The 27809-nt window shown below is 44.3% G+C and overlaps 1 protein-coding gene across 1 annotated transcript in view; it reads right to left on the bottom strand.

Moving 5' to 3' along the window:
* The window catches only part of sema3c (sema domain, immunoglobulin domain (Ig), short basic domain, secreted, (semaphorin) 3C), a 42904-nt gene extending 19379 nt beyond the window's left edge, over positions 1 to 23525 (bottom strand). The window contains exons 1-4 of the mRNA XM_084346393.1: positions 23286 to 23525; positions 18179 to 18352; positions 3735 to 3895; positions 2997 to 3059 (exon numbers count right to left, since the gene is read on the bottom strand). Of these exons, the coding sequence (XP_084202519.1) occupies positions 2997 to 3059; positions 3735 to 3895; positions 18179 to 18314 (360 nt within the window). The 5' untranslated portion in view covers positions 18315 to 18352; positions 23286 to 23525. The remainder of the gene's footprint in view (positions 1 to 2996; positions 3060 to 3734; positions 3896 to 18178; positions 18353 to 23285) is intronic.
* Between the last annotated feature and the right edge of the window lie 4284 nt (positions 23526 to 27809).

Genomic DNA, 27809 nt, shown 5'->3' with positions numbered 1-27809 from the left:
TTTGAATGTTTTAAACCAAAATTATTTCATATTGTACCTTTAATGTCCTTTAACCTTTTAGAAAAATATAAAATAACAATATGAATAGCAGTTGGCAACACTCATCCTATCCATTACAGATCTGTAAAAATAATAACTGTTTCATATTTTCTTAAAACTCAGCTATGACACAATGCACTAAAAAGACATAACAGAGGATAAGGTCTATTTCCTGGTGTACGGCCAAGTGAACAGAACTTGTTTATCTCTCCTGAAGTATCCTATTCCATATGAGGGAGTAATTCAAACTTATCTCACTTGCTATGACGGTTATACAATCACATGCTGCATGATAAAACAATCCCCGTGCTCACTCGTGTGGTATTAAGGCCGGTGGAAAAAGAGCGTCAGTGGTATATGTGATATGTCTAGGTAAGGCAAGATTACTGATCTCCCTCCACCTCTGCTTTCACTTCCCAAACCCGAACGGCAGCAGCAGGAGTGCTGGACTTTGCGGCTAATCAAGCCTGAGCTTGCAGAAAACGAGTGGCGAGGGGAAGACGGAGAGGAAAGAAGTGGGGAGGAGAGGAAGACGTATCCAGGGAGCCGTCAGGAACTTGGCCGTGGCTGAAGGAATGGCAGCTGCTGCAACTCACGGTCGGTGCACAGCTCCACTGAGAGCTTTTGACGAAAAACAACAGTCACACACCCAACGCTGTTATTCATTTTCACCTCCTTTATCTCCCTCTGTCTCTCTTGTTTTTACCTCCATCTTATCCCACATTCAACTCATGTGACCCTCCAACTCTCACACACCCACCGGGTCTGAAGCCTGGACCCATATCTGATGTCAGCTTCCTATGTGATGATGCAAGTAGGGACTGACAAACTTACAAATGGGTAGACAAATGTAGGGAGTGAAAAACATGCAAAGTGACAAACAAACTGAGTGACAAACATACTGAGTAACATAGTGAGTCATCGACATGAAATAATGTAGGAGTCATGAAAATAAGTAGTGACAAACTTACGGAGTCACATACGTATGGAGTGATGTAGGGAGGGACGTAAGTAGGGACTGACAAACATGAGGAGTAAATATAGGAGGGGGTGACAAAAGTAAGGAAACATAATGGAGTAACTCAGAGGGGGGAAAATGTAGGGAGTGACAAAAATACATAGCAGCAAATATAGGGAGTCATGTACGGGACAAGTAGTCATGTAGGGAGCGATGTAAGTAGGGAGTGACTTACATACAGAGTGACAAACGTACAGAGTAACACAGGGAGTGACTAATGTACCGTAGTAAGGCCTCAAGTCATAGAGAGGGAAAAGCCCATTTCATGTCATATCTGAGATAGTGTAATTATGAATTTTTCGATCCCCACACACACACACACAGAGACAGCATCCAGCCACATGGCCTCAAGTCGTGATCACATTGAGTTTGAAGTGGGGGCTTTTGAGCTAATCAGCCTGGTTGGTCCATATTTCTCCTTCGATGCCACCCTCCACCACAAGTAATGTGCGGTCGCTCTCTTGGAGACGCGCTTCACCACAGATACTATCGGTGAAGGGGAACTTAATATATACAGATGGGGAGGGTCACCATAACACAGGGGATGGGGGCCCTGATTCATACGGAGAAACCCATGAGAAAGGAGAGCGGCATTATGGTAGAGAGAAAATGAAACATACTGCGGTGAAACAGAAACCGAGAGTTGGAAAAAGTGACCAAGAGAAGTGGAAAAAATAGTAAGAAAGCAACTGAAATTTGTGGAAGAGAAACTGGCAGAGCCGAGGGTTAAGAAGGGATGACAGGAGGAAGAAGTGGCTCCACACAGAGATGGCTCGCCCAAATATTTGTGGGAGCGTGTCGGTGACTCAGAGCAGCACAAATCACTCAGTGACTGGAAACAGCTTCGTCTTTAATCCTGCAACAGCGTGTTGTACAAAGCCCTCTCTCTATATCAGCCCAGCTGCTGTCAGGGGACGTAGAGATGGTGGAGAATGTAGGACACAACAGGCATCGCTGGTCTCCGTGTGATGCTTTTTATGGTAACTTGTACTGTACTTTAAAAAAATAAAGTTTCAATCCATGTAAAAAAAAAGTTGCGAGGGAGTTTTCTTCTTTAAAAAAACTTCTCCATCGATTCCCCTGCACTCTGCACTGCGGCGTCTATAGGCGACTGTGCATTATTCCAGAACAACCCAATTAGAGGGGAAACAGAGGCGGAGGAGCGATCGGTCTTCTGACTCCTACTGTGTGTCTTCATTAAATCCTGTCGCAGCTAACAAGTGCTGCTCAGAATCAGGCCGGGGTTGTGAAATCTCTGCGTCAACGAGCTGTGGCCCATTTGCAAGCTTTGATTCTGGTTTGTTTTTCTGAAGCGCTCCGTGACCTCCCGATTCCTCCCACGCCTCGCTCTCGTCCCGATGCCAGGAGGACTCCAGGCAAGCCGGTGACCCTGGAGACATCTGCTGCCTGCTACCACATGTGGTTGGACCTGACACAAGCTCACAGATGGGAGAGGGAAATCCCAGGAGGCGGCACGCTCAGTTCCGCTGGAGACCCACTTGGAGGAACGGATCTGGGAACAGCTGATAAAACCTTTGGTCTAGATCTCGACCATCATGGCAAAAAAAAGCATGAGGGCTTGACGGATATACCATTTTTTAATGTAATTAAATAGGTCAGCTACTATCAGCCAGGTTGTCCGTCCATCTTTATGTAATTCATTAGCTGGTCAGAGAAGTTGTTGTTGGAGATAACTTTTTTCCTTGTTTTGGTCGACGTTATCTTGGCATTTTACTAGCGCTAACCAAAAGTCAGCCACTGGTGACATCTGAAATGTCTTACCAACATGCTCTTTAGTACGCTAAAGCAGTGTCTTGCATGCTATGAATTCCAGGTACTGATACCAATACTGGTTCAAGTGTGAACGGCACCCAACCTTACTCATCCGAGTATTTGATACTATCTATTGGTTGAACTGTAAAAAGATGAGGGTTCTCACCGTGGGGTCCTTTCCCGCCATTTGGCATTCCTCTATCTTGCTCGTAGACGCAGGCCAAAACACCTGGTGGGAAAAAAACAGCACAGCTTTTAATGAAGTGACGGGTGGGGAGCTGAGGAAGCCAGTAACAGATTGAGAGAAACAGAGGATGCATATGTCCATGTTTAAGTTTGATTGTAGCCTGTTTACATGGAGAGAAATCACAGGGAAAATTAGCGGAAAATAAACAAAACAAATGTAAAAGTTTGGACAGAAGTGTCAGTGATTACAGCAAACTACCGTCTGTGGAAAATGTGTGTGTTTTCAAACCCGGGAGAGGTGCTTAAAAGGTCTAGCTCGATGAATACATCAAGCAATTTACTCTGAAAAAATGGCTGCGGTGCGGCGCTCCCTGGGGGAACCTAAATGCTTTCCCATCTGTTTATGCACTTCATGCCTGTCAATTACACTGAAGATAACTCCTTCACTGCATGCCAGATCAGTTATCAGAGAGCTCCCGCATTTTTATGCCTCTTTTGAATAACCCTAAAACCAACCTGATCATGGCAAATGTATGGTAATTTGCATATCATTGCACGCATTAGAATAATACCACTGCAGCAGTTTTCGTGATGCGCTTCACACACCGTTAAATTCAATATTTTATTTTCTCTTTTGCAGTAGCGAGAGAAAACAGATGCCGGCGTCGCCTGAGAACACAACGTTAATCAAAGGCAGGAATAATAAGCATCTGCTGACCTTAAGCGTGCCATGGGTGATGTTGTTGATGTCCATGGAGAGGACGTGGTCCTTGCAGCCCACATACATCCTGTCCTGGTCCTCGTCCATCTGCAGGATCCTGTAGTCCATGGCCTTGTCTGATATGCTGTAGTGTTCAAAGGACTGGGAGGCCTGCAGGTCTGAGAGACATACGGAGAAAAAAAAATAGTCTTAGGAAAGCATCCAAATAAGCTTGTTTCCACACTGAGACGAGAGCAGTTTTCTCCTACTTCTACTAAATTAAACTCAAGAGAGACAGCTACATATTAATCGCTCTCCGATCAAAACAAGAGATTTCCAAATTAGGTCTCTGCATGAGCCCACGAGTTTTAAAGAGAAATCTCAAAAGACAACGCAACAAGACTTTTTAGGATGCTGCTCTTCAAACACGTTTTCTTACGTAATAGCGGTTCCACATTGAGGGTAACTTCAGATGTGAGGCAGCGCTGAGTTAGTGCGACAGTAGAGAGTCAAACCTTAACTTTTTTGGTAACGACTGAAGTTTTGCATTGAATCCCTGGTCAGGTCTTTAAAGGGGCAGTATGTAGTTTTGGAGAAGAAATTTAAACTCCGCCACAACTCCGATCTTTCTCTTTCTCATTAAAATGTCTTCCCCATAACTACAGCGTGCTCCTTCAATTATTGTCTGACACTTAATGAACACAGAACAAATCGCCTGTGAAATTGATCTCGATGATTTGCTGCTAAAGACACTTCACATTTCATCAAGAGGCTGCGACTGCTGCTGCGGATGTTCAGGAGTGATACAGTTGCACGCTCCCTCTTCCTCTTCTGCTCATTAAAAGCGCGCATTGTATTCACGCACACGCAGTAAACATTCGCAGACAGTTATTTTCAGCCTATTTTGCTCCAGAGATAGAGAGAAAACCCTCAACCATACCATCAAAGGCCTCCGCTGTCGAAGCCAAACTCATGCATATTTATCACTTTTTCAATCTGCGCTGAGAGCAGGGGCCAATGTAGATCTACACCCCTCCGCTGACCCTCTCCGAGCTCGTTTTGTATTCCCTCCTCTAATCAACAAACAGGTTGCCGGTGCTTCGCCCCAAGCCCAGGGCTAAAGTCACATTTTCATTATTGTGTGACATACGCTTTTTTGAGGCTGGGTCCCTTTCATCTTGAGGGAAAGCTTTTCTATGGCACCACTCACTCTGATCACAGGCCGTTGTTTGGCACGTTCGGCACGTAAAGGCTGGAGTGTTTAACTTTAAATAAAGGCGAGTTAACCACTTCAGGCACAGGGGAGTTTCCCACGACTCTTCACTCTGAACATCCACAGTGTTTAGGTAAATAACTTAACGTCTTGAAGTGAGAGCCGGGTATTTTTGAACATATCATCTGGCTGCTAATGAAGAACACGCACGCAGCGACGTCTCTGTTTTCACCTGACTTCCCAGAAACGAAACACATCCTGTCAAGCAGTGTGTGTATTTAATAAGGCAAACGTTATAGAAGAGCGATCGCATCAGCCTCCTGCTTCAAAGCTCGAGGAGATAGCAATCGCAGAAAGCATCACAGAGCCAATGTTTTCGTACCGCCGTAAAGGCTCAGGATGTAACATGCATGGTGTGAGCCACCGAGGGTGAAAGACTCGCTAACAGCTAATTAAAAACACGCAGGGCTCAAAATTCTGCCCAGAAAAATCAATTATATATATCTTCCTAAAATAAATTCTTGGAGGTGATTCAGGAAAAAGCTTTGAGACCGCACTACTGTACCTCACTGTTTCACAGGGAGGTGAATCTTAATTTAAGCTTCTGGGGCTCAAACGTGGCAGCTGCCATTAAAAAATACAGCTGCTGACAAAGGACAGTCTGGGCAGGAGTTTTAGTTTTACAGTCGTACATTACAGGCAGAAATAATCTCAGTGGCTGAGTGGGTAGAAACCAAAGGACCACAGCTTTTTAAGTTATATAAAGTTGGGGGTGTGAAAAGGGCAAGAGGTGGAAGAAGAGGTTGTGAAACAGTTAGCTCCATTTTTGGCTATAGTTAGCTTAGCTTTGGGCACAAAAGCTATCTTCTGAAAAAGGGCTAAGGGATGTTTTGATAAAGGCATTGAGATATGTTCTGAAGTTAGCACGCTAAGCAGCTAACTTAGTCCAGACTGCTGGCTTCACAGCTAACTAGCTAACAGCAGCTACAACAAGCAGCAGTAAGCAGTTACTGACTGTGAATTCGACAGGTGGCCAATTCTTACATATTACCTTTAAATATGAAAATATTACTGTAAAAATAATCAAATCAATGCTTTAAATGCACCACATGTAACTGTGGTTGCTCGGTGTCTCTCAATCACAGCAAATGACATAAGAAGCATGAGAACATGGGAGTTGTTGTCTTCCTACATGACTGGGGAAGAAATGCTCAAATATGAGTTCATTTATTAAAGTCCAACTTCCTTCCTCACTCTGACAGCAACAGGCGACTAAATGAAGCGCACCCCTACCTCGTTATAAGTACACAACTCAACAAAAAATGCAGCGATGGTGTCGTCATTTTCAGACATTTTAATGCACAAATGTCACATATTATATCTTTAAATGTTACAGATTACCCTTCTTCTTGTCCATTCTTCACTCGCTCAAGTCAATGCTGCCATGGTGCTTTAAATATTCTCATTCTTAAGTGACAGAGTGATGAAAAGGAATGAAGCTTGCTCTATTTTCAATGGACAAAAGTTTTTTTTTGCCATCCAAGTTAGCTTAATTTATGCTCTGAAAAAACTGCGGTTCATCCCCCTCTGTCATTTGACTAAGAAATGATGGTACACCCCTGTGTTTTCAGCTCTCGTCTGACAGCATCCCTCCAGAACATTCCACATGGGGAACAGATTGTTCGGAGGGGTGTGGTGCTGGGTGAAATAACTGTTTAATATTATGGTGAACTTTGTATTGTTTTCTCAGTGGGGGGAAACAGGAGACTTTCATTTTCCTGCGTGAGGGTGGAAGGCCGGTTAAGCCCCGGTGCTGTGATGGGATGCGTCGAGGGCGTGTCATATGGATCCAGCTACAGTCAAACCGAAACCCTCTGGAGCCCACATACCATCGGATCCAGTATCTTCTGAGTGCTCTGCTTTCAATCTCACACAAACACATGAGTCATGCCTGCACTGCTGCAGCGTAGTGGAGCAACGTGAAGAGTTCATAATGCCAGATGGTGCACCTGCTCCGCTCTGAACAATCGTCAAGGTTTTCAGAGTCATCCGGTGTATGCAGCGGGACCGAGTGTTTACAGAATCAAAGCCAGCCTGTATCCTTCGTATGAGGTCTTCTTTTTTAGACAGATACTGTTGTCGAGTCCAAACTCGTTCCCTCAGCCCCAACCTCACAGTTTACACAACAATGTCAAAATCAAATGCGCAGAGCGACACTTTATGAAAACAGAAAAACAAAAGCTCGAGCGCAACTGTTTTTCATTTACTCTTTTTGTTTGTGATGAAAGAAATGCTCCGGACCACATGTGGTTCGTTAGTCGTGTAGTTTATAAGCATTCCTCGTTGTTGAGATCACACAACTTCCCCAGGGAGAAAAGCGTGCCAGAAGTGTTTGTGGACATCATTATTCTGGCATTGTGTCGTGCTGTTTGCGATGAAGATTTGAGCTTTTTTGTGGACGCCGGAGGATAGAACAAAAAGGTAACAGAAGTGTGAACCTCTCGTGCTTCGCGAAAAGAAAGGAGGTGTAGTAAGATTAAGAAAAGCGAGTGACGACATGTCTTATTCTGTTCTGTTTTGTCATTCTTGCTGCTGCTGGGACAGAAAGAAACTGAAAAAACGAGAAAGAGGAAGCAGGGTTTGCGCAGTGACAGTTGGTGGGTTTTCTATTATGGATGTGGGCAGGTGGGCCTGACACCTCCCTGCGGACCTCGCAGCAGGTCCCCAGTGTCCTGCCTTTGACTTTGGGCTTTGACCCATGGTGCCCCATCGGTGCAACGGCAGACAAGCGGCGATACAATCCACCCTGATCCGTGCGCAGGACAGCGGGGGTTAGCAGAAAAGGGCAAGGTGGCGACTGGAGAGCCGAGACTTCCTCTTTCTCTTCTTTTGATGTGTTTTTTTGTGTGTCTGAAGTGGTCAAGCGGAAGCAGCACAAAAGCCTTTTGTTGAGCGAGCGGTCATTCAATATTAAACAGCAGGTTGCTCTCTTTGCTGCAGAAGAGATCGTATTAGCTGAAAACATTCCCCACAAGTTGGAGGATGGGTGATGTGATGCGAAGTGAATAAAAGAGAGCGAGGAGATAAAAGTTTCTGAAGAATTTTTGAATAATTGATGAATTATTTACAGGGGCACTCCTGCAATTTAAAGTTTGAGGACTTGTGAAAGACAGGAGGGTCAAAACAAAAGCACCAAAGGCCGTGATCCTGATTTTTAGGTCGTGCATGGGTCATGCTCCAAGAATTCTGGATCCTACAGTTCCCACAATGCAACGTGATGGAATCTTGGGCCACTTCCTGCCTCAAGTGACATGACAAAGGATTATTGACTCTGACTTTAAAGAGCTCCACCAGGATAGAGAAGACATTATACACATGTTTTAGACTTAACTGACCTTTTTGTGTTTTTTTCAGCTTCTCAAATGTGAAAACTTCAGCTCCTTTTCTTTATTTTATATTAGTTTTAAGCACGTACACCATCATCTGTATCTATATCTGTACTTTCATGGGCGGGGTTTAAGTGGAAGTAGCTGACTTACGCCTGAAATGGATACGGGTTGAACCGAAGTCGCTATATTTAGAAAACTACTTCCAGAAAAGCCTCAGAATTAGTTAAAACAATCAGTGGTCAGCGGTCTGGTGTTGTGACATTCATCTTATATGTCATGTCGACTGATGCCCCTGACTGACATCCATTGCCGGGAATTGGATTAAAAACAGCCCTTTGGCTCTCGACAGAAGACTTTTTGTTCTTTGAAGCTCTGAAGAAAAGAAATCTGAAGAAACTACAAGCTGTGATCACTGTGGCGGGTAATTCAGCCCTCTGTAAACCGTAAGAGAATCGATTGTTCATGGCCTCAGGCTCCAGAAAACAAGCCACCGAGTTTCACAGACTTAAAAAAAAGGACATCCTCTTTTATGTGATTGCGGTGAAAAGCCAAGCAGAAATGTGGGCAACCGGAAGGGACCCGTCAGTGCCCCTTGTTTTTGTGCCAGCAATTAAAGTCGTAGAGGAGATTGCAGTGCTCGTTAAACTGCTTTTTTCTGCCTTGATTATACAGCCAGAAGAGGAAAAGCAACAACCACAAGGAAGCGTCACTCAGGTTTTTCAGAGAGAGTTGGCCTCCAAAATTGTTTTCCTGATCAAATAACGGAGTTTTACAGCAGTGCCTCCAGCAGTAAACAATACTTCCATGGTTCTGGTTTGGGATGTTCAGACAAGGAGCGGTTTGTTGTCATGCAGCATCCTTAAAAATCTGAGATTCACAGTGGCTGGAAAGTATGTGGGATCTTCATGAGAGAGGCAACTGTATATTTGGACGGCACGCATCTGAGGTTTGAGGAGCCGGTGCCAACTGACTGAGCTGGTGTCACTGCAGCAGCCTTATCTGGGTTCATGCTTGAGGCAGTGTCCATGGCGTGAGGGTGAGTATGGCAAAAATGTCATCATCACGCCTCTGACATTTGGCACAAAGGCTCTGCAAGTCATTGGTCTTGCACCTCTGCACTGTTATTATACAATTTTTGGGGCCTTCTCATGGCTTTATTCAATAGTGCAGGTGAAGAGTGACAGGAAACCGGGTCAGAGCGAGAGGATGACATGCAGCAACAGGTCGGATTCGAACCCTGGGCCTCCTATGAAAGCTCGACTTCCCAGGTACCACGCTGACTTCTGCCTCCTGATCCGGCTAACTTCCGGTTTAGCTTCTGACTAACTTGAAAATTGACCTTTGGCCTCCTCTCTGAGGGTTTTCCTTGTTCGCCCCCCAGCGTTGCAGACAATTACTGCATCCAACAACATGTTGAGTGTAAACGCAGCGGTGCACGCTCGCAGCTCGTGCGCCATCTGCGGATGCTCGCGCCTGGTTGTCATGCGCTCGTATAAACAATGCTGTGGGGTTTCATTCCAGTTTTAAAGGAAGAGATGAGAGAACATGAGCGGAAACAAAGTGTGGCATCATGGTTTATTGCGAAGGGATTGTGTGGTTAAGATTGAAAAACACAGCTGTAGTTCATAAGAGCTTCCTGCTGTTTGCAAAATGAGGGAGTCACCTCATTAAAATCCATCTGCGGAGACTTTTCGGCCCACATGAAAAAGGTGATGAAAATCAGCGTGGGGCGACAATATGGGATTATTTTGTCAGAACATTAGCTTAGCCCTTTTGGAGCGGGGATGAACAGCTCTGACCACATTGACTGGGTGTCTGGAGTGTTGGGTTTTTTGATTAACGCCAGTGTCTGAACACAAGCCAAAAGGTCCCTGCACCTAATTAACACTTCAGGGTGGGACAGTGGGCCAATTACAAACCAACCTCGGTGTCTCCCATGCAAATCGGCCCTCATCAATTGGCTTTGTGTCCCAAAGGCCAGCATGAATAAATTAACTCCATGCTAATGGGGCTCGCTCTCCATTCAGTTTGAGGAGGACCTGTTCTGTGGTTGTCAGGGGCAGCCGGTGGGAGGACCCCAATCACCCGTCATGATAAATATTGAAGCAGGGGCTTATACCGCCCCCTCGCAATTCATCTCCTCTCAGAAGATGGAGTGGGTTTCATCAAGGAGGCCTGACTTCAAACCTGGTGCCAAATACCATTGCTCTTTGTCCGCACGATGCTGAGCTCTTCTGGGTTCAGTTCTGGATGGCTGCACTTACCTAACGCAGTGCTGGCGCACTCACGCATACTGCGCCGGTAAAAGACTTTATCCTGGCAACTGACGGGCCCCTCTAGAGATAAAAAATGGCAGTTGCCCCGAACTAGATGTCCGACCACTCTCCTCGGGGACGAGCCTGATGGTATACAGTACTGACTGGTGGCTTATACATATGTCAGAGGGGGTATTAAGGTGTCGTCCCGGCGCACGGAGAGACCACCCAGGAGGAGTTTGCGGCGGCAGACAGAGTCGTCCGATTGTCTGCCCGACAGACGTGCTCCACATTCCCAGGCAGCCTTTGCTCGGCACTCAAAACAGCATTCGCAGATTTACTGTACTGCAACTACTTGTCGTGGACGGAAGCCAGCGTTGGCTCGGAGAAGGAGGATGTTATACTACAACTCATTCATTTTCTGATTGTTGTCTGTCGGCGATTGTCTACATCCAGACATTCGTAATGGGAATCATATGGCTGGACAGAATGCCTCAGCTCTCGTGTGTGTGTCTCTTTTCTCACATTAGCTTTCCAAAGCAGACGCCGCATCTAAATATGACATGTGAGCCAGGAGTGTATTTTCTCCCTTGACTGCATGTGTGTGTGTGTTTGAGTGATGTTATCCAGCACCAATGTCAACTGCCGGTTTCACTGCACGCCTGACCTGCTAAGGCGTTGGCTAATATTCCCTGTAGGGGCTGTAACTGGAGATGACAACCTGTCCATCACGCAGCAATGGTTTGCCTTCCCAATGCTCCAATTAGCACCTGGCCTCCCCTTCACATGTCACCGGCTCTTTTGCACAGAAACCAACCGGCCTCTTAGCCGTGACCTCTCACCTGCCCACACCAGGAGCCTCTAGTTACATCTCACCTCCAGCAGACTGTAAATCTCTGTGATTTTACTGTCAGGGAGGCTTTCTCAGAGCGACGGGGGGGGCTCGCAGGAGATATGGGTCAGATGATTCTCAGAGTTGACGTGTTTACTAGTCATGGAGGACGGCCAAAGGAAGGAAAGGAAACGCTCTACCAGGTGGGAGTCCTCTTTGCCATCTTCAAGGCTGAAACTGTGTCAGGTTGACAAAGATACACGTCCTCGGTGACATGATGTCGCCGAGGTTGAGTGGTTGTTTCTGTGGTGTTGAGTGAAGGTAAAGATCTGCTGTGAGGGCAACAGGGACAAATGCACCTGTTGAAACCTTTGCTGTTTGGCTGTGTGACTGCAGGAAAAGGTTTTTTTGTTTTCTTTTCCCTTTTTTCTGTTAAACTCAGTTTCGTTTTTACAACCATTACGTTGCTGCTTTCATCTCCAAACAGTTCTCAGCTGAAGTACTTCGATGTAAACGTGATCCTAACCCTAACCCATCACGGGGAAGGTCTCTGTTTGGCCCAAACACATTTTTCTATCATCCCGGCATGACAGAAGTCATTAAACATCTCCAATAATGGCAAAAGAATCAGTCTTGAGCCTTAATCCTGAGATATTAAATGTTTTTTTTATGCCCCTGCAGTGTTAATCACTGCGTATCAGATGGAAAAGCTCTAATATAAAAGTAGTTATTGAACAATTCAGTAACTAGAGCGTAAAAAATGTATCACACACCAAAGGAAGGAATCCAAACAAACTTGCATGAATAGTTTCATAAAAATCCGCCACTGATTTATGATAATTCAGAGTATTTTTCCAGTTGACCTTGGCTATCCTTGAAGAGACACTGTCTTTGTCCATACTGATGGACATTGATTACCTTTCAACATGTTGCGGAGGAGGAATAATAAAACATTCAACAGGGCTAGCGAGGTCAGACGCTGGACTGGCTAAAGGAGGAGCTGTCAAACATCTCACACTCTGTCAGCCCCGAGGCGGTGCAAGCTGGAGCTCACAGCGCTCGCAGAAAGTGTCCATGCTGCAACTCAGGCAATTAGATGGACATCTTAGGACACGAGTCCGGGGGAATGCAGGCACACACATAAAGAGATGAGTCTGTTCATGCCATGTATACCAGCATTCAGGGTCAGTAGACACACACACATGCACTGATAACCTATAGCTATTTGTAGCATGTCTCTCCATGCCGCTGCTGACAGCTTTGACAGGCTGAGACTTTGTCCTGCCACGAATTCCCCATAACTACAGAGCATCACTGATTTTACTTCACCACAGCAAAGTTGAGACGCGAAGATGCAGGCTAAATGTAAAACTGAGACAGGAAGCCGTTCTGAAAAGAGAAGAACTAACCTTGAGGCACAGACAAAGACATCCCGGCCTGCTTCTGGCTACTTGTCAGCGCTGATCTTTGACTTCTTGACCTTTTGTTGACCCCAAAAACCTCCACATGCCGTTATCCAACCGAGTCTGGTGTCTGGCTATAAAATCCTTAAAAGGGCCGATCATTTATTATGAGTGGTTACACTCAGACAAAAGAAGACCATGTGCATCATATTATTCTTCCTCGCAGTCATTTTGGATTCAAATCTGAGACATTACCTCACTGGAAAACTTCAGACCTGAAGAATCAACCCAGTGTTGAAGTGCCAAAAACTGCAGTTCCTTCAAATGGCCACTTGATGTTGGCACCAAAAGCGAACCAATCCTCGTAAAACGCCATATTAAAATGCCCGACTTTACAGCCTAGTTCAAAGAAGGGCTTTGGTCTTTAAGGCTTCAAGTTATGCACAATTAAGGGTGTGGACACTCTCATTGACAGCTAGCTGCTAGCTGTCATGCTAGCTGTCAGCAACCAGGCCTCAGCTCCACCACGCTCCTCCTAGCAGCCACCACAACGAGGTACAAAATGGCTCCCAGAAACCTATGGGTAACGTCACAGACTACGTCCATGTTTTACATAGTCTATTGTAACTTTTTTGCTTTAACTACCAATTGCAAAGTGACATAAATGTAGAGTGCTTTTTGGTGTTTTTTGCTTTTGATGGTAGCCAGGCCATTAGCAATAGCCATGTTGCTAACGCTGGTGCCAAAAGTAACATTTACTGGTACTTTATTCTTCCGCTACACTTTATTTTGGAAGCAAACATTGTATTTTTGCTGGTTACATTGCTGATTGCTGCATCGGAGCAAAAGTAACAGATTTTTAAAATCCATTTATCTGATCAGATATCTGATAAATCAGTTGACTGATAGTATACAGTATACGTACATGTACATATATATGAAATGTACTTTTACTTCTACTTTTGACACTTTTGACACAGTATCTGGTATTAAATGAAATGCAATCAAGTCTCAGGAATTCACATCCAGGCACTTTCTCCGACAGGCACTCCTGCAAACCTTCATTTTCCAAGTAAACATCCTTAACAGACTGACCTCCACCGACTGTGTATGAACAGTATCGATGCTGTATGAATAATGGGGGGCGAGTGGAGCTAGTAATGAGGCATGATAGAAGCGGGGAGGGATCCGGTGTATCCGCCCTCCGATGCCTGGTTCCTGGTCTCCACGCCTGGTTCTGTTCAGGCCGTGTACGAAGTCCATATGGTTCATACCAGCGTGAGGGAGCGCTCATTAAACCACACACATCATCTTAATCAATCTCTGCTATGTCTCAGCCGGGCTCGCAGCCAAACACACGTGTGCAAATTATACATTATCCACACGAAAGCACGCGAAAGGCTTCTGACTTTCAAATAAACATCTTCCACGGTTGACGTACATACTGTGTATATTTCTGAGTTAATACAGTATATTGAATACTGGAGCTTTGCCAGAACAGGGTGAGAGCGCTGATGAGGTTAAATGATCCTGATCATAAACACAGATGACCACTGCCCCAACTGCCAACTGAAGGGATAAATGAAGCTGAAGTTTGGATCCAAATACTTCTGGAATGGCATTTTTGGCAACAGCAGGGCCGACCTCTGATACAGTAGCAGAACTAATCAGCAGCATAATAAACTAACTGTGTCTCTCAGTATTACTCTTCTCCCAGTTTACAGCATTTGAAAGCAATGTGTGTCACTTTATGTTAATGCTTGCAAGAGATTTGCTCAATAATGTGCAGGAAACATGTTCAGAACTTGCCATTTTTTTGTCAAACTTCAGTTTTGAAATGTTCGTTTATTTCATCGCCAGACAAAAAAAAAGCTGTGAGATACTTTACATATGACAAAGTTGTAATAATAGAGTTTGACTAGGACTGCCAATTGTTATAAAATGTTGAAGTCTTGAATGTCAGAAAAGATTAATATCGAGTCTGTAATGAACTGTTTGAATTCAAAGTTCATGGAAACAGAACGTACCGTTTACATTTATGCCGACGATGTTCTTCTTGATAACCACAAATTGGAGAAAACTAGCTGAACAGATAATCGTGACAATCTGAGAAGTAATGTGTGGAAGCGTTTTGGGTTTGATACCATCAACGGAAAACTCTTTGATAAACTTAATACTGCTGGCTGACTTTGTTCATCGAAAAAACCTGCCATACGGTAACGTTAGCTTGTTACTTAGCAGAGCAGACATCAGTACGTGCATTGCATTTGAGCGAACCCAATTTAAGTGATATGATTACTGTTCATTTAATTGATTCAAACTTTTTGAGAGACTGACAGCTCTAATGAGGACTTTAGGAAGAAGGTTGAAGGACAGGCATTCGTGGAAGTGCTGAAATCTCATTTTATAATAAGACTGTATCTATTTCATCAAGGATATCAGTCTGCATTATTAAGATTGTTTTGCCGAGGTGTTGATGGTAAAATATTTCTAAAGTTTCCACTACAATGTTTACAGCAGAGATTGATCGGGAAGTGATTATCTTTCAATGCACAGCTTCAATCAAACTGTCTCCTCCAAATCAGGATACCGCAGCATTTCAATCTGACAGCAGATTTCTCAAACCGACCATGAAACGGCCAAAATAAATGTTGAGAGCACAAGACATATTTAGAGCAAAATATTCAGGAGTAATTATCTTTTATCACACTGGGTCTCCCTAAATAGCTTTGCTGTATGGAAGAAGGGGGGGCGGCTGTGTTTATTATCCGAGGCACGGAAGAGAAAGGCACCGCTCGAGAGTTTATTATTTGGGTTAGCTGCATTTTTCACTGTTTATTATGCGGTTTTAATTGTGGTCTGGCTGTGTTCGCCTGAGGAACACAAGAGTAAGCAGAGCGAGGGAGCGAGGAATGTCAGAGACAGCAACTTCTCTGCAGGATGTGAGGCTTCGCCGGGAGTCCCGTGAACCTGCCTTACCCCTGGATTGGATTTCAGTTGGACACGAGGAGGAAAAAAGGGGGGGAGGTGATCCAGCGTCCAGATCTATGAACAACCCAAACGTCTCGCTCACTGGTTTATTTTCTTGATTTAGTTTTCTCCAGCTTGTGTTAATCAACCAGGGAGTCAAAAGAAGCCAGACTACAGCACTGACCTTTTGGCCACCCAGCAGGTGCCAAACCACCTGCGCCTTATTCTCTTCTTCCAGTCTTCTTCTGTGACTCTTCATTCATCTTTCTGGCTGATCTGGACGGAGCCCAAACTCCCTGAATTCTTCCCTTGGTGAGGACTTCCAGTGTTTTATAGGGAGAAATGAACCTCCACCCTTGGGCCCAGAAAGTCTTTGTACATCTGTTGCTCACCCATGCCGAACTCGCTCCTGCAGCCAAGAGGGAGTCGTCCCCTTCATCCTCCTCAGCTGAGAATCAATTCTAACTCAAAAACAAAAAGGTCCACTCAGAGCTCTTTAATGGTTTTGTCGAAACAAGACACGCTGGAGATGCTGCGACTTCTTGGTCAAAGATACCTCGTTTTGTTGCCAACAAAACAGGCTGGAAACTGTCATGTGGTCTCCTTAAAAATATTTGGCCTGGTTAGCATGCTAAGTTAAGTAGATACCTCTGTAATAAAATACACAGACATCATGACATTAAAACAGTTATTTCTTCACATTCAGTTGATAATTTGTTATTTTAAAAAGGTGCAATACTTGTCTTGTATTACAGAGCTGTCTACAAAAGTTAGCCTGCTAACCAGCTAGCCCTCGCATGATCAAAAGCTCCTGTGCTAGCGTTGTAAAACACCCTGGTCCCCAGGCTGCCAGTCAATACCACTAGCTGCACGGCTAACTGAGCTAACAACCAATCAGCTACAGTTAGTAGCACTTACTCTGGTGACTTGCTGCCCCCCATTTCTTTTAAATATAGGTTTGACATGTGGCCAAATTTAACATATTTCACCTGTAATGCGTTCAACTCTTCAAATCTTACATATTGCACCTTTAAGCTCAGGCGGTGAATCAAAGCTTGAATGTAAATTCACACCTGAAGTTGGCTTTTTAGCTTTGAGCAAACATCCTCCTGCTTCCTGCTGCCCTTTCCTCATAACTTTTACCTAAATGCAATCTTACAACCCCATCAAACAGATGAACACTCATTAAGAATAAAGTCCAGAGCCTGTTAAGGAATAAGTGCGCTGCAGAAGTCAAACTCTCCTTTTATGGTCCTCCCTGCAGCGATACCCACCTACAGTGACCAAACACAGATCGAATCTAATCCGCACTCTGAAAGAGAATCGAGCGTTCCAGGATTACAGGGATCGGCTCTTTTTCAGCTTGTCCACCTCTGACCTTTATAAGCTGGCTCTTCGAAAGCGCTGTGAGGAGCGACGAGTGAGTCAAAACCAAAGATAAAGGAGTGATGATGTACGGTTTGGCTTTTTATCAAGCTGTCATATTTCACAACTCAGTCTGTATGCAGAGCAGAAGCAGACTGCAGACTGGTTCAGACATTTGGAATGAAACAACTCAAGGAAACCTGAATGCATGAGAGGGAAAAACAGACAGACAAGGAAAGAATGAGACCAAATTGGGGAGAAGAGAGAGGGGAAGGAAAACTACACCTGCTCCAGCCGAGGCTTTATTAACTGAGCGGAGAAACCTTGCTGACGGACAGCCTCAGCTGCTCTGCGCTGCCTATTGCACAGCGAGAGGTAGTGAAAGGTGATCAAACGTCTCCTTCAGCCCCTGCACACTATCCAGCCACTGCGAAAAGGTTACTGCACCACTCATAGCTCAGGGATCGGCCAAGCTCGTCTACACCGACTCACGCAACACGAGCTCGACCCCCCCGATCCCCCATACCGCACCTCTCATTTTCAAGGGAGCGTCGAAAAACTTCATGAAATAATCTGTGTCCAACAAATTAAATAAAACAGGAGAATCAAAACCAGAGGCAGCAACAATGCCCACCGGCCTGCAGCATGGAGGGGTGTGATTAAAGTTTAACTAGGAACAGATTCAGGGTAGTTCTGACGAGTAGTGGCACCTCCTGCAGAGGTTTGACTTTTTGCTGACACACAGCAGGACGATGGATGCACCAGGATTAGTGCGCGTAATTGAAACCTTTTCCCGTTATCGACACAAACTATCACAGACGAAATCTGATTAAAACAAACAGCCGAGTTTGTAAGCTGTAAACAACTCCGTAACAATGTCGCCCCTAGGTATGCTTCGATTATCAAGCATTTGTTCAGCATTAACGGACCGAACACATGGCACCGCTGCAGCCTCATTACATCTTCAAGTGGATGCAGGCCAAGTTGATGGTTTACATTCACTTCAGGGGGTGCATGCTTGTTATTTCTTCTTACCCTCAAAGGGGAGGAAGACTCTTGGCATGGGCTGTGGGAGGCTGGAGACCCCGGTGGAGAGGAGAGAGAGAGCCAGGAGGGAGAGCGCCATAGCTGACACCAGAGGTGGCCTGGCCAACCCCTCCGGCCTGCCCATGACTGGACTGCTCAGGAACCACCACCAGTCAACGCTGCCTGTTGGAAAGAGAGAAAGATTTCCAAGTTTATCAAGAAGTTTAAAGGGGCTCTATGTAACAAATTGCTGATATTTACATGCATTAAACATCAAAATGTTATATTTGCTAGGTAGTTTTTAAGCTAGCAAACAAACTTAATGTTGTTTGATTAGCATTTAAAGCTGTATGAACTGAAACACAATGTAAACACATGAATTAACTATTAACACCTAAGTTGATATGGCTAATGTGTTAGCAAACAGTTGCCTATTTACACATCTGACTGACACAGAGGCACATTAGCATTCATTTAAAAGTCAAGTCCAGTTGACTTTATGGCTAATGTGTTAGCAAACATTCAGGTACTTATTTACACATTTGGCGGACACAGATAGCAACATTAGCATTAATTTGGAGTCAAGTCCAGTACTTAGTCTATATCTGGCTCTGTAGCAGCTATATTCCCCACTATGCTCAACAGCTAGATGCTAACACTGTCTGCTATTAGTGGCTGGGTCAGTATAGCGTTCAGTTGGATTATCAGAGCTCTTTTTGCTAAAAAACGCTATCTGCTGTATCTGGAAACGAGGTTGACAAAATGATGAATTAGCAACAAACAAACAACAACTAAAACAATGAGCTGAAAGACGCTAAAAAGCTTGTTAGAGCTAAGAAACGGGTGATAGTTTTCTGTGGGTTCGTCCTAACAAGCAATACGTGCAGTTTAGGAGATGATCATAATATCAAAACTTTCACTTTTCAGTCAATTGTAGCCCAGTTATATGTGTAGGATTTCAGATTGCTGCCACCTTGTGTTGGCAACGACCAAAAACGCAATGCATCCTGTGACAAAGTGAAAATAGACACAAAATTGACTGAGATTGGACTAATTTTCCACCAATAACTTCAGCCCAGTTGCCAGAAAAAATGTTGGCTGTTAATGTTTCTGCAAGGCCACTGATACCTTCACATTCGGACATGATTCGGCACCATATTGACATTTCAACCAAACATATGTCATATCGTGCTCACGTTACATGTTTACGACCTGGCTTTCATGTCAGGAAGTGGAAGGGATGGTGATGGAGTTCAGCCAGAAGACTGCCAACCCAGTTTCAACATTTGTACGTGTGAAGCCGCTGGGTATTTTTAAGGAAACCGCGGGACAAATTCCAGCCATGTTTGTGGCGCCAAAAAATGGATATTTTCGACTGGATGTCGGGACATCTCTAGACATGTTTGTGGCGGCCGCAAAGGGAATTCGAAGCGAAAACATGATCTTTTCATGACCCTAAACAAGTTGTTTTCGTGCCTTAACCGAACCAGAGCTTAAGCAGAGCACAACACGAACTTAAAAGGTAAAGTTTCAACATATCCTTGAACATTGCCACCATTTGTTCTGCCGATTGGGTTGAAACGTTCTATAATCTTTCATATATTGTCTTTCAACGCAGCGTCTTTTGTTCAGCAAATGATCAAACCAATGCCTAAACATTAATTTCCATGAGGATAATTAATTCTGAAGCAGGACAGAAATAATACATACAGTTAAATCAGAAGTCTGTCAGTTCAGGTAATTAAAGCAGAGCACTAACTACACTGAACGAAGACAGATCAGAGCACAACATGTCAGTTGAATCCTATATCCTTTGCGATGCACCTCTCTTAAATATGGATGAGTTAAATCTGCACAAAAGAGCTGCCGGAGAAACGCTCTCCCTTCAGCCTCCTCTGGTACCGTTTCCATAACAGGACAAGAGCAGCTCAATTATTGATAGTGGCAGGTACTGTACTGCCTGCGGGACTATAACTCCTGCGATGCAAAAACTCCTCTGCTGGAAAAAAAGGAAAGGCTGTTTTACGCACACACGCAAAACTAGCTGTTACACTACCTGTGTGCAACAAAACACATTGCACTGCATGAAAAGACAAGTCCCTTCTACCTGGGAAAAGATGATAATGTCGTTTGCGACGGGGGAGTGACGCTCCGCTCTCATGGCTTATAGATGTGCGATGAAAAATTGATGGCCGAGAGATAGGAAAGCTGCGTGATTGCTATGAAAATTTCAGGTTGGGCTGCACAAATGTACAAATAGGTTGCAGATACTGGTGTGCGTGGTGGAGTGAGGCGTGACTGATGTATGGAATTGTACAGCTCAGGTGCATCAGGATAACAGATGGAGAGCTGCGGAGGAATGAGATCTCTTTGGCTGCACTTGAGAGGAATAAAACATCATGAGGGCTCGTACAGACGGCCCAGCGCCGCTGTGCTGCAGCCCCTCGCCTCTCTCCTGCTGCATCGTCCACACACACACACACACACACACACCCTTCCCCAGAGGCGATTCGGCTCGGGCGTCTCCCGCAACTTTAGCCTCCAGGTGTACGACTCTGACCTTGTGCTAAGGCTCTGCTCTTGTTCTGCTCTGTCCTTTTAAAGGGTTGAGCCACCCAAATCCCCCCAAAATACACATTCTCTCTCTTACCTATAATGATATGCATGCAAATCTTTGTTAGTTTTGGTTTCATGTGCTTCGTTTCGGAGATTTCTGCGTCTGAGTCTCAAGTGTCTGAATGTTGACCGTGAAAATGACATTTTCAGTTCAAAGCTGTGTTAATAGCTGAGGGAAGCTTACTCAGATGCATAGTTAAGCTTGGTATGTGGCCACGCAAGACCCTCATTTCACTGTGTTATTGATTTATTTAATGTTTTGTGACTTAACCAGGTCCAAACCAAGTCGTGATTCCTCCTTTTTTGGTGATTTAAAGATACAAAATGTGACAATTATGCATTCAAATTTCTAGAAACGCTGATTTGATGTATATTTTCTTCGGCTGTGAACGTATCTGATGTTACATGAGCGAGGAAGGAAGACGGCAAATGTGAAGAAAACTTTTTATGTTTTCACCTGTGTCTATTTGTTGGTTTGTGACCAGGATAATACGGAAACTACTGAACTGATTTCCACGAAACTTGAATGGAGAATGGGTCTCAGTCCAGAATAGACCCCATAAATCTTTGGTGCAGATCCGGATGAAGGGACGGATCCAGGAGTTTTTTTCTCACATTCTTTGACATTGCAAGATTGAGAAACACCGTTTTTGCAAGCACAATTTCATACAGACAACTATGTGTGCTCTACTGAGCGCCTTTCTAGTTCAGATGCTGTGAGAAGCACAAACAAACCTCAAAACACACAAACACAAGCAGCATTCTCGAAAATCTTTCCTCATAATTTACACCCAATGCCATCGCTCACTGCCAATGTGTTAAGTAGTGCGCTTTTGTGTCGCGAGCCCAGAAAGTAATGGTTTACAGCACGCCTGACTCATGCAGGAGACTTGAGTTTGCACCCCATCATAGACCAATTAGCATTTTTACTAGCCCTTAACCACATTGTTTCCCTCACTTTAACCCACCGTTTGTGTTGTCTAAACTTAACTTTACACCCAGTGTTTACTGCCAAAACCTCAATCTTTCCTCAACCGAAAACCATGCAGAAATTGGAGAAAGCGAGAATTTTTAAAACATGTCATTATTGAATGTAATCTGGGGTTTGCTGAATCTTTAATTATTGACATTCTTGTCTGGCGTCAGGACTGAATTACCACTAAGTGAGAATACACATTTTTTGTGTGATTTTGAGTGGATCCACCCTTTAATGTTCACACCTTCCTATCATTGGGTCTCCCAGGGAGATGCTCTCTGGAAACTCTCACAGCTGCTAAACTCATCGTCCAGGGAGTTGGTCTCCCGCTGAGCGTCCCGTCAGGTCGAGACACTTCCTTTCCTCAACAAACGCCGCCGCCTCTGCGATGATGAGGTCGCCACCGGCCTCCCTCACACTTGTGGACCGGCGCGGCTCACTCGCCTGGATTAATGGGTCTCCATCAGTATTTGTTGCCATGCACAAAAATAATAAATACTTCAATTAATTTTGTTGAGCTCTTCGGGAGTCCAGAAATTCCAGCGATGAGGCTGCCAGGAATCTGTGCGACGGCAATTAAATGTCTTCACAAAAGGAGGTCAGCCCGAGTGAGCGAGCGGAGAGTTATATTTCCAGTGGGGTGTAATGATAATTGTGTTTATTGTGCATTCCTTGGCTGACAGCCTAATGAATTTTCCATCTCGGTATTTCAGAGGTACGACTCAAAAAACTAATATTTATGAAAGGAAGGAAAGAAAACTGCTTTTCTGTAATTGTCTGGCTCCCATTTAATACTTTAAACACATGAACATAATTTAACTTAGAAGACATTCAGGCACAAAGTCCTCCCATTTGGATTTATGTGTCTTAGATACAATTATTTATTATTTGGGTCTTAGTTTTCAAGAATTAATCATGACATGGTAAACAACTTGCAAGTTGCTACCGTGTCCCGGCTCTAACAGGACAGTGTGTGTTCATACCACACCCTGTCAACAGCTCTGTTACAACCACACATTCCCTCACACATGTCTCGCAGGCGCAGCCAAGAGCAGCAAAATGTGTTTATTTCAAGTGTTTTAAAGTTTAAGATCCGCTTATTTAATAACATGAGAATCTTGCGATGGCAGCATTGAGGGAAAAACCTCCTCACAAGTGCTTTTTAAAGCTTAAAACAGAGCAGGAAGCTGCTCTGGTGCATTAAAGTCACAGAAAATCTTCTGTTTTTAGAAACTCCAACAAAGTCGTGACTCAAATGGAAATTAAGACTGTATTTAAAATAGATGCAGATGAAGGGGGAATAAAGTGCGCAGCAGTCTGATGTAATATAACACAAGATTTAGAAAAAGCAGAAAGTGAAATGTAATAAATCTCTACAGCAGTCGCACTGAGTTTACTTCCAGATTCTCGCTGCACCTGTTAGCCTCCTTCCTGCCTCACCACCTCCCTCTCTGCCTCCACTACAGCCGGGTGCAGTACAGCAGGTAGACCCCTCCAGATCAGACCCGTGGTCCAGGAACTCACCTCTCAGTGAGAGCTTCCTCCGGTTGCTGAACAAAGCCAGGTAGAACAACCAAAGCAGCAGATGTGGATCTTATATTTATCCTCCTTTAGGAAAAAAAAAAAAAAAAGACACCTTGTTTCCAGTTTCCTCCAGTGACAGCAGAGAAGAAAAATGCTGCTATTCCATCTAAAGTGCTCACAGAGCAGCAGGCTTGACTGAGAGAGCACCGGAGAGAGGAGAGGAGAGGAGAGGAGAGGAGGGAGAGAGGGAGGAGAGCGAAAAGACAGAGAGGGCTGGTGTCCTATTACACACTCTCCACTGAAGTCTCCCTCCTCCTCCTCCTCTTCCTCCCCACTCCTCCCCTACATGATCTCCCTCCCTCTGTTAACTAGACAGCAAACTTTAACATATGCAGCTCAACACATCAGCGAGGTGGAGGACGGGAGGTCAGGACACCTTCAGGACTTTTGAATCTGCGGACGATCAAAAAATAACCAGACGTTCCCTCCGCGATATGAACGAAAACAGACATTTTCCATTCATTTTCTACTCGATCCGTCATATTAAAGTACCATCAGCTTTTCCACAATAATGAATCAGCTTGTAAGTATGTGCTGGAACCACTTTAACTTCAAAGTATGTGAAGAAATTATGACTCAGATATCGAGTTTCATACTGAAACCGATGATAGAGACTAAACACAGACATGCGAGCAGCTGTGAGGCTGTGCGTGATGTCACACGAGGCAGCGTTGGTGAGGGCTGAAAGCGTAAAAATCTGTTGGAGGTAGGAAGAAGTGAGCTAACCAGACAGCCGTAGCCAGCCCCTCGTCTCTGCTTGAGGCTAGCGGCTACATTAGCTGCTACTAGATCAACCGAGCCCACAGGAACAGCTGCTATAGGTTTGTATAATACAGTAACTAGATACCAAGAGCAAAGATGGCGCCCGTTCAAACCAATGAGAACTGCTCGCCTAGCAGGCTAGCACCCAACTTTACATACCCAAGATAACCTGATAAAGGTCTAAGTACCGAAACGCTGTCGGTAACCTTAATGTTACGCAAGTGAAGTGGACGGTGTGCGGGAGTCTTTTTCCTGATTTTGACGGCCTTCGCTCTTCTCCCACGCACCTGTCGACCTGAAGGTGTGCAAAAGCTGCACTCTGTGAAGTTTTTACAAATATAAAACCTCCATGGATCAAAAATGAATAGTAGAAAGAGTCATAATCAACCTTGTTTTCAGTTCTTGGTGTCCTGTCAACAGTTTTACAAGGATTTTTTTGCTGCAATACAGCAAGTTGCCACCGGGACTGATGTGAAGCAAGGCTGAGCGGCGCTCTTTGGTGCCTGACTTTCACTGTGGTCAGACATTGTAATTACAATGTCACGTGATGAACATTGGACCAAAAACTTTTATTTATTGGACCAAAGATGACGGCAGTAAAAAGTACTTTGTTTTGTTCAATACTCACCCATAAAACGTAGTTTTAATTTAATGACTTATACAACATGAGTAAGTCTGACTCAGACCCTGTGACTGGAACCGAGAATAACCATTTTACTTCTACAGAAACGGCCACTCTTCCTGCTAATAGTTGCTTATGAAGGTAATATATATACAAGTACAAGCTCAGGTATTTGGTCATAAACCAAAGCTGCTGTATTAAAAAGTTATTAAAATCACCCTGAGGGGGATGTGACACACAAATGTTGGACAAAATGTCATTAAAATGCCAACACGTTTCTCTAAAAACAATAAAATGAGTTTTCATGGCAATCCGGCCAGTAGTTTTTTCGGATATTTCAGTCTTGAACAGTTAACAGAACATCCCTAAAGCTAGCGGCTAAATCCAGCTGAGTTATCCTTTTTATTTTGCATTCTTTCTCGAACTGTCCGCATCATTTAATAAATTCAAATTCCCCTCCTTTGAGTGATCTCGCTTGCAGAAGTGACCGTGAAGCAGAGTAATAACATGGGACATTCTTCATCCGATGTGGTCAGCCATTAAAAAAAAACAAAAAACGAGGAAATGCTTTTGGTGAGGCAGTCACACCAAGACCTCGCAAACCGGACTCATAAAAGAAAGATGTTCAGCAACATTTAACACACGATCCCTTTAAACTGGCTTATTGGAGAACGCTTGCTCAGCATGGGGAGCCAAAACGCTATGCAGCGAGTCTGCAGCGTGCCAAACCTGCACAAACACAAATGCTTATTCCAGTACATATTTGTAGCTTCGACACAAACCAGAGGAGTCAGGAGTCTAAGAAAGACTTGGCTGGATGAATGAACGCTACACTGCCATGCGTTCGCCACCAGCAACATGCATTTGATTTAATCATTTCCACAACGAGCTCCAGAGAGGGGGAATATCACGCTACGTTTGCATTTTCATGAATGGATGCACTTGTGTTAGCTCGCTGCAGGTATCGGCCAGGATGTGAAAGGATTTTACACTTTAGCACTTTGGCTTTGAGGTGAAATTAGAGCTTAATGCTAAAAAAAGAGAAAGGAAACAGGGAGAGTGTGTGAGCCGAGACAGACAGACAGAAAGTGAAATGGGGGGGGAGGAAAGCCGGTGATGGCCGGTGGCTGAGACGGGAGGAAATAATTACCCTTCTCCCTGACAATGGAGGCTGATTTACGCCTCTCCAATTAAAGTGTCAGGATGGCCCTCTAGAGCGATGCAGGTCTTTCATTGGGCCCGGCTGCACGCTAATCATTGGTGGAGAAGGAGAAGAATGGAAAGAGGTGGGTGAGAGCAAAATAAGAGATGAGGCGTATCCTTCACGAGCCCCACGACGGAGCTCCTGCAGTAAATTAACTTAATGAGCGCGAAGAGCCAAAGAGAGTGTAACCGGTCGACAAACGCCACACAGGTGTCACGTCTGACGGGAGAGGCGATTACAGCGAGTGATCATAAATCCTCCACTTCAGGTCAGAAATACAGGGGCGGTCACGCAAACATCCGATCTGCAGGTGACGTTGCGTCGTCGGGCGCTTGATCTGTCCTCCGTGCACACATCTTTGAACATCCTGTCCCTTGTTAGCGCTGCAGATGTTCTTCATTTGTCACACTGACGTTAAATGCGCCGGCCAAGGTCGGGGGAGGGCCTCCCGCCGAGCTCGCCGCATCACAAGCACATGGATGCAGTCGGTAAGATATTGTCTAGTCACAGGCTCAGCTGAGGCACATCAATATACTGTCACCGCTGTTGTAAAGTCTGATTTTGGGTCACTGCTCACTTTTTTTTTGCTCTTTCCTGTGCAGACTGTGAAACGTGATTGACTTTACACAAGAAGCCCGATTATTTTTCTATAAAGCCGAACAACCAGGAAAGCTCAACTCTGACCAGAGTATTCCTCTGTGGTTTGGATTTCATACATATTAAACCAACATTTCGTATCATGTTGCGCTCAAATTACATGTTTATTAGCTGACTTTTTCATAAGGAGCGGATTGTGGGAGTGTTATACCTCGGAGAAATGGTTGCCAAGTGAGAAACCTTGTGAAATCCCCCTTTCAAGCCACAAGACAGGGTAATTTTAGCGACCGTCTGGACATTTTAAGGCAACTAAACCAGGTATTTTAAGGGAAAACATACACTTCTTAACTGTAATCAAGTGGTTTTGTGCCTAAACCTAACCAGAAGTTAAGCACAGCGTTGTCATGACTTCACAAAAAATGTAAAGAAAGTTGTAACGTGGTTTGCAAAAAACTTATGAGACATTTGAAGCTTTGGTATAGCAGCAAATACTGAACTTACTAAACTTATGGCCATCAACCAGTGAATGTTGCAGTTTTTCCCTTATAGCCCTTTTCTTCAGGGTCAGTTTTGTTTTTTATCTTGTGACATCGCTTTGATTAGTTTTTCGACATTTTTATCAGTTTCTCAGAGAGCAGTGAGTGGATCTTGATGAAAAAATCTGGCATATTTAGCCACGAGTCAGAAAAATGTCTTGCAGATCTTAATAAGAATGCGTCTCGAGCAGATTTAAATGTTTTATTTGATTTTGGATCAGGCTTGATTGGATTAAAGTGGGACCGTTGGGCCTCGGGGGAGGTTTGTCCTCGACTGAGTGGCATTCTGGTTTGTTTTCTGATTTTATACGACGTCAAAACACTTAATACTTAATGATAAAAATAATAATTAGTGTCCACAAGAAAACGGTCACTATGCACATCAACATCTTATCAGACAAAAGTCCGTCCTCAGAGATTAATGCTCCCTCTAAAATCTGTCAGAGAGGTTATCTTCTACACTAATTACATTTTCTATTTAATCCATGACCAAGTAAACTCGCAAAGTGATCAGTCACACACATTCCAGTCAGTTAAATACAGCACGACATCTCAATTAGCTTTGTTGATTGCTTGATAATGATTATTGAAATATCAGCGTGTGATCTTCCAGCTTGACGCCTGATTGAACCTGAACTGATTCTGCACATATTTTTCTCCAGGAATAAAAAAAAAACAGATTTTTTCCTCTCCCTATCAGGGCGGCTGATCTGACTTTGCATATGTTCGTTCCATCTGTGCAG

Source organism: Pagrus pagrus (genome assembly GCF_965226575.1).
Source record: "Pagrus pagrus genome assembly, chromosome: 23".
Lineage (NCBI taxonomy): Eukaryota > Metazoa > Chordata > Actinopteri > Spariformes > Sparidae > Pagrus > Pagrus pagrus.
The sequence above is the reverse complement of the archived record's forward strand: the minus strand, read 5'-3'. Positions and strand labels throughout refer to the sequence as shown.